Source organism: Arvicola amphibius, chromosome X (genome assembly GCF_903992535.2).
Source record: "Arvicola amphibius chromosome X, mArvAmp1.2, whole genome shotgun sequence".
NCBI lineage: Eukaryota > Metazoa > Chordata > Mammalia > Rodentia > Cricetidae > Arvicola > Arvicola amphibius.
In genome coordinates this window covers 118,909,225-118,922,720 of record NC_052065.1, presented here as the reverse complement: position 1 = coordinate 118,922,720, position 13,496 = coordinate 118,909,225, and the positions used below count along the sequence as shown (strand labels likewise).

General features: G+C 37.6%; 1 protein-coding gene across 1 annotated transcript in view; it reads right to left on the bottom strand.

Annotated features, from left to right (window-relative positions):
- Hprt1 (hypoxanthine phosphoribosyltransferase 1) overlaps positions 1 to 13,496 on the bottom strand; it is a 36,343-nt gene that overhangs the window by 16,148 nt on the left and 6,699 nt on the right. The window contains exons 2-3 of the mRNA XM_038316465.1: positions 8,575 to 8,681; positions 5,496 to 5,679 (exon numbers count right to left, since the gene is read on the bottom strand). Of these exons, the coding sequence (XP_038172393.1) occupies positions 5,496 to 5,679; positions 8,575 to 8,681 (291 nt within the window). The remainder of the gene's footprint in view (positions 1 to 5,495; positions 5,680 to 8,574; positions 8,682 to 13,496) is intronic.

The following is a 13,496-nucleotide window of genomic DNA, read 5'->3' as shown; positions in this document are numbered from 1 at the left end:
TATTCAACAAATGGTGTTTGATCAATTACTTATCCATTTGAGAAAAAATAAAGCATGGTCCCTACCTCATGCCATGCATAAAAATAAATTCCAGATGGATTAAAATCTAAATGTAAAAAATAAAACTATAAGTGGATTGGAAGAAAATGTAGGAAGATATTTTTCCTTGCATTCTTAGAAAGGGCAAAAACTAGTTATGAACTCCAACTGAAAAGTTCTATAAAGAATCTTCCTTATGCATATTACACTTCAAAATAAGAATCCACCATATGGGACTGAAGAGATAGCTCATCAGTTAAGAACACTTGCTGATCTTGCAATGGATCTGGGTTCAGTTCCCAGTGCCCACAGGGCAGCTCACAATTGTCTATTACTCCAGTTTCAGGTGATCTGATCCCCACTTCTAGCCTCAAAAGCATCAGGCATGCACATAGGGCACATATACACACACTGGCATCTACACATACACATAAAGACAAGCACATCCTTTTTTAAAGTTTACAAAGAACTACTAGAGCCCAGAGGTAGTGGTTTATGCCTTTAATCCCAGCACTTGGAAGGTAGAGGCAAGCAGATCTCTATGAGTTTGAGGACAGCCTGGCCTACAGAGCAAGTTGTAGGATAATCAGGACTGTTACACAGAGAAACCCTATCTCAAAAAAACAAAAACAAAAACCGGGAACTTCTGGAAAAATGTGATTCTAGTGTTCACCCATCTGTCCACATTTACAGAACTTAAGCCCGGTAACACATTGAGGGGAAGCAAATACTCAAGTTGCTGGTTGGATAACAGAAACCAATACAACATCTTTTGAAAATATAGTAAATGCTTATTAAAACTGTAAACATGCACACCATTTTGGTCTAACAAACCCATTTCCAAGAATCAATGTCACAAAAACACTCACAATCATGCAACAGAACATGCTCACTATATCTGTTACTCATCGAAAAGAATCAACATGTATTTTAACAGGTAATTAACTAAATTAATGAAGTTAATGTATACACAATAATATTACGGAACTATTAAAAAGAATCATCACAAAATCTAAAATATACTTATATGGACCAATACTAACTAATAAGACCAAGAAGCAGACCAATATGCTACCTATAAAACTATTTTTTAAAGCCGGGTGGTGGTGCATGCCTTTAATCCCAGCACTCGGGATGCAGAGGCAGGCGGATCTCTGTGAGTTCAAGGCCAGCCTGGTCTACAAGAGCTAGTTCCAGGACAGGCTCTCCAAAACTAGAGAAACCTTGTCTAGAAAAACAAACAAAACAAAACAAAAACTATATTTATTCTGTATTTAAAAGTATGTTGGGACAGGTACTGGTGATATACATGTGCGTGTAATCACAGCTCTATGGAAGCTGAGGCAGGACTGAGTTTGAAATCACTCTGGGATACCTAACAACAGGCTATCTCAAATTAACATTAACCAAAAAAAAGATAGCCGGTGGTGCCACTGCACACCTTTAATCCCAGCACTGGAGAGGCAGGCAGATCTCTGTGAGTTCAAAGCCAGCCTGGTCTAGAGTGAGTTCCAGGAAAACCAAGATTTCATAGAGGAAACTCTACCTCAAGAAACAAAACAAATGATTGCTCAGTTGGTAGAATGTTTGTCTAGCATGTGTAAAGGGAAGTGAGAGAAATAAAAGTGTACTACTAGTACACGCTGTAAACTAAATGTTTCACTTTTTAATGTAATTTCGCATATTATTTCTCATATTAGTCTAGCCTAAAACCCAGAATTTCAAACACACAGAACTGATTAATGACAATAAGAAAAAGAACTGTACAAAACCTGAAACTAATTCAGAGGGAATTATGCTGAGTTCTACACAGTAATAACAAGCTTTGGTAAATACTGCCATCTTCTGTAGAAAAGTGGTATTACAGTTCAACACCAATTAATTCCTTGGAGCTGTGATTATAGGGTCCAAGGCTAACAGAACTTCAAAGCACACAGAACACTGACATTCTAAGATTGTTCAATTTCTACATGTTTCAGCTTACGTTTTCTTGAAACTTCTTTTCAAGGAAAAGAGCCCCCTTTTAAATGGGGCTAATAAAAAGGTTCATTTCATAGTTGTTATATGTGAGTACCTATATTGTTTACAAATGCTCTCCATGAATCAATTACCTGAGTTAGAAAAACTATAACAACCTCCCTCTCTGTCTGGAACTCACTGTGCCCTTAACTTAGAGCCGCTCTGAGAGGCCTCATCTTTATTACAGTAAATTCTATGGAGACATGACTGGAATGAATGAAAGGACAGTGCTCTCCAGGTCTGCTCTATCTCCTTTCCCCTTTCTTACCACTTCATTAAACGGGATACCTTGAGTTTTCCTTCATTAAAAAGGATACCTTGAGGTATCCTTTATCCAGGTGTCACTGTTAGTAATGAAAACTTCCCAGAGATGGCTGAAGAAGTGGCTGAAATCGGCTTCCAGAAGACCCAGGTTCAATTCCCAGCACCCACATGGCAGCTCTCAGATGTCTGTAACTCCAATTGTAGGAAGTCAGACACTCTCTTCTGGCCTCTGTAGACCTCACACACACGTGTGGTGCACAGACATGTATGTAGGCAAAACACTCATACACATAAAAGTGTTTTAATTCCCAAAGAATCTAAGGGGTCTAAAAATAGAGCCTTAACATTTGTTTCTACTTTGTCTACCTCTTAATTAGGAAGACAGGAAAGAAGTTTTATTCCTAATTTTCCATCCCTATGATTTTTGAAAATCTGTAAGTAGCAACAAGAGCTAGCTTTAGAGCATATTTGCTTATATACTTGAGGTCTTAGATTTATCCAACATTCAAAATTACAAATTTAAAACAATACTTGTTTACTAACAACCCTTTCTCCCAAAATCTCATTATTTTTTCAACTATTTAGTAGAATTTTATAAAATTGAAATAAAACTCAAAATAGAAGAAAGACATTGTGTACTTATCAAATGTTTTATTTTCCTGAAGGTTAAAGAGCACTGATAACAGAAAATGTCACCAAATATATAACACTGTATTTCACTGTTTTAAGATGCACATTCATACTTTACTACCTCTGAAAACATAATTCATGGCATCATACAACTATAACTGGAGGTATTTTCTTTCTCAGAAGCACAAAAAATATAGCGGTTTTAATTAGTGGACTCTTTCATTTAATGAAATAGATATTTGGAACCCCCAGGTTCTTTCTCACCTAGATAGTTAAATAACATCTGGAATAACACTGATTATGTAAACTACAGTATCATGTGTATACATGTATATATAGAGAAAACTCTTTAAAATACTCAAAATAAAATGTGATGACAGGAGCTGGAGAGATGGTTCAACAGTTAAGAGTATGTACTATTCTTGCAGAGGACCCAGGTTCAGCTCCCAGCACTCACATGGTGACTCACAAACATCTGAAACTCCATTTCCAGGGGATCTGATGTCTTCTGCTGGACTCTACAGACATGAAGCACTTATACAGTGCACATACATACATTCAGGCAAAACACTCATAAATATAAAATAAAAATAAACCCTTTTTTAAAATAGAATTTGGAATGTCTTAGTTTCTCTATAATTTTCTGCAGTTTTGTTTTAAAAATAAATATCTATTTTAGCCAGACAATGGTAGTGCACATCTTTAATCCCAGCACTCAGAAGGTAGAGGCAGTTGGATCTCTGAGTTCAAGGCCAGCCTTGTCTACATACTGAGTTTCAGGACAGCAAAAGCTTCATAGATTCTTTAAAAAAAGAAAAATAAAAACAGAAAAAATAAACCACACAATCAAAATTGTGAATGGTGGAATTTACGTGTTTCATCACACTGTCAATATTCTAAACTATTTCAGACTCTGACAAAGGTAAAGTGGCCCCAGGTCAGAAGTGGTTTCTGTTGTCTGAGAAAAATTGTTAACCTTAATAATCAGACTTTGCTTCAAATAACTTAGGATTCCTCTCAAAGAAATTTAGTTCCAGAAAAATTATTTGCTACCAGCACATACAGTTAGGAAAACACCAAGTCTTCAGAGCAATTCTTTTTTAAAAAAATGTGTATGGGTGTTTCAGCTGTTATGTTTGTTTGTGCACCATGTGAGTGCCTGGTGCCCCTGGACACCAAAAAAGGGTATCAGATCCCTGGGACTGGAATTACAGATCACTGTGAGCCACCATCGGGGTGCTAGGAATTGAACCTGGGCCCTCTGGAAGAACAGTGCTTTTGACAATGAGCCATCTCACCAGTTCCATAATTCTCTTAAGACTTACTTATTTTTATTTATTTGTTTATTTGTTTGTTTTTATTTTTGAAGATAGGGCTTCTCTGTAGCTTCAGAGCCTGTCCTGGAACTAGCTCTTGTAGACCAGCCTGGCCTCGAACTCATAGAGATCTGCCTGCCTCTGCCTCCCAAGTGCTGGGATTAAAGGCGACACCACCGCCCGGCAAGACTTATTTTTTATTTTATCTCGAGGCTAGGTCATCAGAGCCTCTGGAACTGGAGCTACATAGTTGTGAGACATCTTCTGGTTGCTAGTAACTAAACCCCAGATCTCTCCACAAGTGTTTGTGACTGCTGAGTCACCTCTCCAGCTCTACTCAATAGTTATTCTTAAGAGTTTTGGTTTTTTTTGTTTTTGAAAAATATCAAAACACAGCCAGTGTGGTGATGCATGCTTGGACTCCCAGAACTTGGGAGGCTAATACAGAAGGACTGTTGAGCCACAGAGTTTGAGACTAGCCTGAGCAGTATTACAAATCAAACCAAAGTCCAGATCAAAATAAGACAGTAGAAAAATTGTGCAAAATAAGTCCATCTCCTTCTTGGGTGACTATATAACAGACAATACTCACTTCGATGTTGGTCATGAACTACAGTGGTTAGTATTCTGTGTTGTGATGTAAAGTATCAATGAATTAATAACAACAATAATCATGGCCTGAAGTGGCAGCACCTGCTTGTAATCCCAGCTACTTGAGAAGCTGATGCAAGATGACTGAAATTTCAAGACCAGCCTATGTAATGAGTTCAAGGACAGTCTGAGCAAGTTAGTGAGAAAGGATCTCAAACTAAAATTCTAAAAAACGTCTGGGAGAGGGCTGGAGAGATGGCTCAGAGGTTAAGAGCACTGGCTGCTCTTCCAGAGGTCCCGAGTTCAATTCCCAGCAACCATATGGTGGCTCACAACCATCTGTACTGAGATCTGGCGCCCTCCTCTGACGTGCAGGCATACATCAAGGCAGAATGTTGTATACATAATAAATAAATAAATCTTGAAAAAAAAACGTCTGGGAGGAGGCTCAGTTGTAATCCTTACTGAGGTCCTGGGTTCCATCCCCAGCATAGAAAAATAAACAAATAAATAATAGTTATTCTACAATAACCAAGTGAGATGATTATGTAGTATAGTTTGCAGAACTTCAAAGAAAATACAGACAAAACTAAAATGGCCATATATTTTTTTAAATTATAGATTAAGTATACTTACAAAATAGCTCTTCAGTCTGATAAAGTCTACAGTCATAGGAATGGATCTATCACTATTTCTATTCAGTGCTTTAATGTAATCCAGCAGGTCAGCAAAGAATTTATAGCCCCCCTTCAGCACACAGAGGGCCACAATGTGATGACCTCCCATCTCTTTCATGACATCTCGAGCCAGTCTTTCAGTCCTGCAAAAATAAAATAATAAGGAATTGAAAAGAAGATTCCAAATATTTATATTTTATAACAAACACCTCTTAAGCATGACACATCCTTTGTTCCCATGAAGGGAATTCTTGCTTCATAACACATTTTTTAAAATAAAGTTGGGAACATTTTCCATATGCCAAAAGTAAAATTTTGGGGGTTGGGGAAGTGTCACAGGATCCCTCTATGTAGCCCAGGCTGGACTGTAACTCATAATCCTTGTCTTTACCTCCCTGTGCTGAGATTATAGATATATATCAACACACACAGCTCAACCAAAATTAAAACCAGGTACTTTCTAGGCATGATGATACATACCTATAATTCCAGCACTCTGAAGGCTAAGGCAGAAGGATTGCTATGAGGTAAATGACATCCTAAACTGCAGAATAAGTACTAGGTTACTTAGGGCTACATAATAAGATCCTGTCTCAAAGGAAAGAAAAGAAAAAAAACAGGTATACTATTATATCTACCATAAAATTAAAAAATACAAATAAGAACAAGATATAATTTTCAAAGCTTACTAGATTGGTGAGTTTTGGTTAAATTGTATTCCTCTAATATAAAATATCAGAAGATATTGTGAAGAAAAATGAGCAGACATACCACTAGAAATATAAAATGATTAACTTTCTAGAGGTTAATTTGACAGTATAAAAACATTTAATAAACATCTTTTCTTTGACCCAGAATTTCTACTTACCTAAAGCTGAGCAAGTGCCAAAATGTATATATAGGATATTTCCTCTAACATACTCTGCTAAGTGCAAAATAATGAAGATCTTAAGTATTCACCAACAGTACAGAGTCAAACCAGTTATGATACATCCATGAATAGGATAGAATATTGCCTTTAAAATAAATGTGGGGGAACTGGAAATGTAGCTTAGCTGGTAGAGTCCATGTCTAGTACACATAGGAGGTCTTAAGTTCTATTCTCAGAACTGTACAAACTGGGTATGATGGCATATCAGGAGCTGAAGCAGTAGGATCAGAAGTTCAGGTCATCTTCAGCTACACTAAGTGAGTCTGAAGTCAATCTAAGCTATTTGAGACCCAATTTCAAAACATTTCATATAACATATAGGGCTGGGCATGGTGGCACACACCTTAATCTCCACATGGGAGGCTGCCAGGGAGAACAGCTGAGTTGAGTCTGGGCTATGCAGAAGTTTAAAGCCACACCGAGCTAAACAGTGAGACCCTATCTCAAAGAGAAAATAGTTCACACACACACACACACACACACACACACACACACACACACACACACACACACACACACTGTGGGATAATGCTCTTGTACACTGTAAAGATTTATCATTCATATTAGTTTAATGAAATGCTGATTGGCCAGTAGCCAGGAAGAAAGTATAGGTGGGGCAATCAGACCAGGAGAATTCTCAGAGGAGAAAAGGCAGAGAGTCATTAGCCAGATGCCGAAGTAGTAAGATAGAATGCCTTATTGAAAAAAGGTACCAAGCCATGTGCCTAAACTTAGACAAGAATTATGGGTTAATTTAAGTTGCAAGAACTAGTTAATAGGGCTGGAGAGATGGCTCAGTGGGTAAGAGCACTAGCTGCTCTTCCTAAAGGTCCTGAGTTCAATTCCCGGTAACCACATGGTGGCTCACAACCATCTGTAATGAGGTCTGGTGCCCTCTTCTGGCCTGCAGGGATAAGTACAGACAGAATATTGTATACATAAGTAAATAAATATTAAAAAAAGAACTAGTTAATAATAAGTCTGAGCTAATAGGCCAAACAGTTTATAATTAATATAAAATAAGCTTCTATGTGTTTCTTTGGGACTGAATGGCTGCAGGACCGGGAAGGACAGAAACTTCCATCTACGCATACATGAGATTATAAAATAATTTTTAAAAGATTTGAAAGCTATAGCTATATCATATCAAAATGTTCAAAAAATTCAGTACTATATCATAGTATGTAACTCGTGTATGTGTAAACACTTTACATACAGTGATACAGTATATGTGCATAAGTAGTATCTAGGTAGGAAATGTGTATAGAAAGCTGACAGAACAGAATTAGAATCTCATCTACAGACAGACTAGAGGTTCTTCCCACCTCTCTTCAATGTTTACTGTACTCACTATGGATTCCCACTATTTATGTCTCAAACTGAGTAATTAATTAATAAGACTTCCTGATGTTTTTCTTTTTATGAAAAGAACTTTAAATATAGAAAATATTGGGGCTGAAGAGATAGTTCAGCAGTTAAGTGTATTTGCTGTTTTTGCAGAGTACCCACACAGTGGCTCACAATGTCTGTAACTCCAGTTCCAGGAGATCCATCACACTTTTCTAGCCTCCTGAAATGCATATCCTGCATGTTAATGCATGAAGACACTCACACATACAAATATAACATCTTTTTAAATAGAAAACATTTGTTCATCAATAAGTTGGCCTAGCTTATATTCAAGTATCAACTACTCAACAGTTGCTAAGTTAGAATTATTACAAGAAAAAAACCTTCATTTTAGGCTAGGGAGGTGGCTCAGTGAATAAGAGCACTTGTGCAAGCATCAGGACCTAAATTCAGATCCCCAGTACCCATATAAAAACCAGGTTAAGCTGCACCTGCTTGTAACTTCAGCACTAGGGGACAGAGACAGGCAAACAGGCAAAACCCTGGGTCTTGCTAGCAAGGCATGCTATCCAAATCAGCATGCCCCAGGTTCAGTGAGAGACACTGATTCAAGGGAATAAGACAGAGAGCAACAGAGTACGACAACCATTGTCCTTCTCTTGCTTTCACATACATACACTATACATATACATCACATACATATACACACAGAGAGACCTAAAAAACCCCACAAAACTTCAATTGAGATCTTACCAACCTGTCCATAATCAGTCCATGAGGAATAAAGACCTTTTCCAAATCCTTGGCATAATGATTAGGTATACAAAATAAATCTAGGTCATAGCCTGGTTCGTCATCACTAATCTGAAAAAGAAAAATAGCTGTTTCAAATCAGAGCATTACAAGATACCCGCATTTAATTAAATTTAGAAAATATGCCTTAGTTCAGAGAAATGTAGGTGTGAGAGGGTATGAAGGGTAGTTAATCTTATATTTTTGTAATAAACTATAATTCTCTAACAAAACCATGGTCTTATTGCTGAAGAGGGTCAAGAATGAGAAGCAAGGGTGGCTGGAGAGATGGCTCAGCGGTTAAGAGCACTGCCTGCCCTTCCAAACTTCCTGAGTTCAATTCCCGGCAACCACATGGTGGCTCATAACCATCTGTAATGAGGTCTGGTGTACTCTTCTGGTCTTCAGACAGAATATTGTATACATATACATAATAAGTAAATAAACAGAAAGAAAGAAAATGCAGTTTTTAAAAAAAAGAATGAGAAACAAAACATGACATAATTTTCCTTCAGGTCACAATAGATAAAGATAAAAATGTAAAGAGGTATGACAAATGTGGTAAAAGTATTTCAAACATGAAAGACTAGTATATGCAGTTTCCAGTCTATAAATTTTGAGCATATCTGAACACTGTTTTGTGGGGGCATATTATGCAGGTGCATGTGCATATGTGTGTGGAGTCCAGAGATTGAAACTGGGTCTAAAACTTCATTTATGTTTTGAGACTGGGTCTCTCATTGAACTTGTTTAACCAAATTGGCTAGTCTAGCTGGTCAAGAAGCCCCAAGGATGCCCCTGTCTCTGCCTCCCTGCTGCTGGGGTTATTGGAATGTGCTACTTTTTATCAAGGTGCTGGGGTTCCAAACTCAGGTCCTGAAGATGACATGGCAGGCACTTTATAGACTAAGCCATATCCCCAATACCCTAAAACATTTTTAAATTTAACACAGTATGTTTTAATAAGTTAAATAAAATCTCATATGGAAAATGAAAACTGGTGTTAAGCGTCCAAATCCTGAGTACTTATCTTACAGTGGGTGAGGGGCATCACCAAAACACCAACTGATCCTTTAAAAATCCAAACTCCCATAGTATGTGATAGTTACAATCCACTAATAAGGTAATTTTACAGAAGATACTCCAAAATCATTTTGAGTTGTATCATATTGGTTGTATTAGTATGCCCAGAACCCAGGACATAAAACATTTAATAACATTAATAATACGATACCCTTGGTGGCAAAATATTATGACAGTTTTATAAATATACATGTACCTATATACACAAAAAAGTACAGCAGAATCATAAAAGCAGGGTAAATCTGTTAAACACACCTGTTCAGCACACCCAATACTTGGGAAGCTGAGATAGACATTTCTGAGTTTGAGGCCAGCATGGGTACTAAGTAAGTTCCAGGCCAGCTAGGGTCTACAAGGCAATAGACTCCGTATCCTAAAAAGTATCCTAAAGCTGGGCAGTGGTGTTGCACGCCTTTAAACACAGTACTTGGGAGGCAGAGGCAGGTGGATCTCTGTGAGCTCGAGGTTAGCCTGGTCTACAAAGAGTTAGTTCCAGCACAGGTTCGAAAGCTACAGAAAAACCCTCTCTTAAAAAACCAAAGAAATAAAATTAAATTTTTTTAAAAAAGTATCCTGAAACTCCAAAATCATAAAAGTAACTATCTTTGACAGGGAGTATTACAGCGAGATGGAGGGTCTCATGGATCCCAGGGCTAACCTCGAACTCACTATTCAACTGACCTTCATCTTCTGAACCTTCTGCTTCTCCCACCCTAGTGTTCAGACTACAAGCATATGCCATCACACCAGTTTATGTGGTGTTAGATGTCAAACCCGGGCCTTCATGCATACCAGGCAAGCACTCTATCAACTGAGCTACATTCCCAGTCCTCTTTACAGTGAAACCAACACCAAACAAAAGAACCACATCACACCAAAAACTACAGGAAACCTTTAACAGATCATAAATCAATCTAACAAACCTATTCAGAGAAATAAGCTAGAAAGGAAGAATTATAACACTCATTCTTACATGATATTCAAACCCCATCTAAGAAGCTGGTAGTACCAGGAATGGTGTCATAGGAAATAGAGCATTAATCTGCACATGGTGGCACACACCTCTAAAGCCAGCACTCGGGAGACAAAGGCAGGAGGATTATCACAAGTTAGAGGCAAAGGTGACCTACATAGTGAACTCTTGCCTCCCACCCAAAAAATCCTCCAAACCAAGTAGACTAAAATAAAACCTGGTTGTATAAGCTCTGGCAGTTTTCAAGGAATACGGGTCAAATCATAACTAAAGCTTGTATCAGTTAATTCCTATTTTCTCTTTCAGTTAACATTTTATTGGGTGGTTTGACAAGTGGTTTGACTTTGAAAAAAGTTAAAAATACATAAATTTACATTCTTTGTAGAATTCAGTTGCTATTGTTTTTGAGACAAAAATCACACTGTATAGGCTCATGCTGGTTTCAAACTCATAACCCTTCTCTCTACTGTAAACACCAAATTCAGAATTTAGTTATATTTTGAAGTTTCTCCCAGAAGAAAAAAAATAAAGCTTGGGTAGTGTCTGTCTCTGTCTCTCTGTCTTTGGTCCCTAAAGATCTATTTTGAGTTCAACCTTTGGTAGAATTTTATTTATTTTTAGGTCTGCAGCATGCAGAAGTAAATTTTGAATTATTCCTAAATATAAATGCATTTTTTCATAAACAGAAAAAAGTGTTTAAAAAACATGGCAATTTTTAAAAATTTACTTATTATGAATACAGTGTTCTGCCTGAAAGTATGCCTGCACGCCAGAAGAGGGCACCAGATCTCATTATAGATGGTTGTGAGCCATGTGGTGGTTAGAAATTGAACTTAAGACTTCTGGAAGAACTGCCAATGTTCTTAACCTCTGAGCCATCTCTCCAGCTCCAGCAATGTCTAAAAGAATAGAAGAAGCTAATGTATCTCCTTAACATTTACTTAATACTTCACTGGAACATTTACTAACAAAAATGGAAATTAGACATTTGTATTAAAAAGGATCATTCAAACCGGGTGGTAGTGGCGCACGCCTTTAATTCCAGCACTCGGGAGACAGAGGCAGGTGGATCTCTGTGAGTTCGAGGCTAGTCTGGTCTATAGAGTGAGTTCCAAGACAGGCTCCAAAGCTACAGAGAAACCCTGTTTCAAAGGGAAAAAAAGGATCATTCAAAGAGCATTTTACAAGAAAGCATTTTTGTAAGTTTAATAAAGCAAAATTTAGTTCATGTTTTGGGAAAGAATGACAGACTACTCAATTTTATCAGCTAATACAACAAACATTCCTTCCAGGCTCATCAGAATGGATGCACTATAATCTGAAAAAAATGAAGCTGGATCATTTCAAAGTACTTTAGAATCAAGATTAGTATATAATTACTTCTTTGAGGCATAATCACCCCATCCACCCACTCACCCTGTTTCTGGCATAAATTTTAACCATATCACACCCAGGATTCGTCAGACTACCGTTACAGGTTCTACAGGTAACCTAAGAACTTCAAGGTGTGTTTGATTCAAAGACAAATTCAATGTGAACTTTGCCAAGTTCATCCCAGTTTTTTATGTGTTTAAGACAGGGTCTTGCTATATAACTCCAGCTGTCCTGGAACTAGATATATAGACCAGGCTGCCTCAAACTTGCTATAATCCTCCTGCCTCTGCTTCTTGAGTGCTAAGACTACAGGTGTACACCAACACACTCTACTCCTCGTCATGTATTCTAAGTATCCAAACAGATCAGCAGGAATTACTCCAAAATAGGAATCTTATTTCTGTCAACATACCAAACTAGTTTCTAATCCAAAAGTTATGATGTCTAATAAAAAGATTTATATGTTAGAGAATTTTTATTTTGTTCTTTTGATAATATTTATGTTTTGTTATTTGGAAAGTAAAAATTTTGTTTTTGATGATCTCAGATGGTCTCAGCTCTGTAGTAGTCCAGGCTAGTCTGAAGCTCACGGCACAGCGCAAGCTACCTGCAAACCTAAGACAATCTTCCTCAGCTTCCCAAATGGTGAGGTTTACAGATATGAGCCATCATATCCAGTTTATTAAGACCATATTGATAATTTTTCCCCAAAAGGCAAAAATAAGTCTACAACCCCTATCATTTGAGATACTTTTGCGTGTTTATATTCACTTGGGTGTATGCATATGTGAACACAGGTATACCTATGTGGAGGCCACACCTAGCAATTTCTGCCCATTCTAGAAGTTTGGACATGTTGATTACTAGTTATAAAATTAAATGGCTTATCTATTATCTATTATTCTCACCTCCTCCCTTTCCTGTCTCATCACTACATAGCCTAAGTTGGCTTGGAACTCGTGGCAATCTTCCTGCATTTACCTTCCAAATCCTGGGATTACAAGTGTGTTCTACTACACCTGGTTTATTATTATACAAGTCTTCATTCACAATAGTTTTCTTTGTTGACACAGTTGCATGAGCTCAGGCTGGCTTTGAACTCATTATGTAGCTCACATTATGTAGCTGACGATGACTGAACCCATCCTCCTGCCTTTGCCTCCCAAGTGCTGTGATTACAAGCCTTCACCACCATACTCAGCACACATCGTTCATTTTAGGACTCACTTTCACTTAATCTAGTCTTATTTGGACTCAAGAACAATGTTACTTTTTTTTAATACAAAGAGACTTAAACAGGGGCTGGAGAGATGGCTCAGTGGTTAAGAGTACTGACTGCTCTTCCAGAGGACCCAGGTTCAATTCCCAGCACCCACATGGCAGCTCACAACTATCTGAAGATCCAGTTGCAGGGGATCTGACACCTTCACACCAATGCACATAAAATAAAGTTAAAT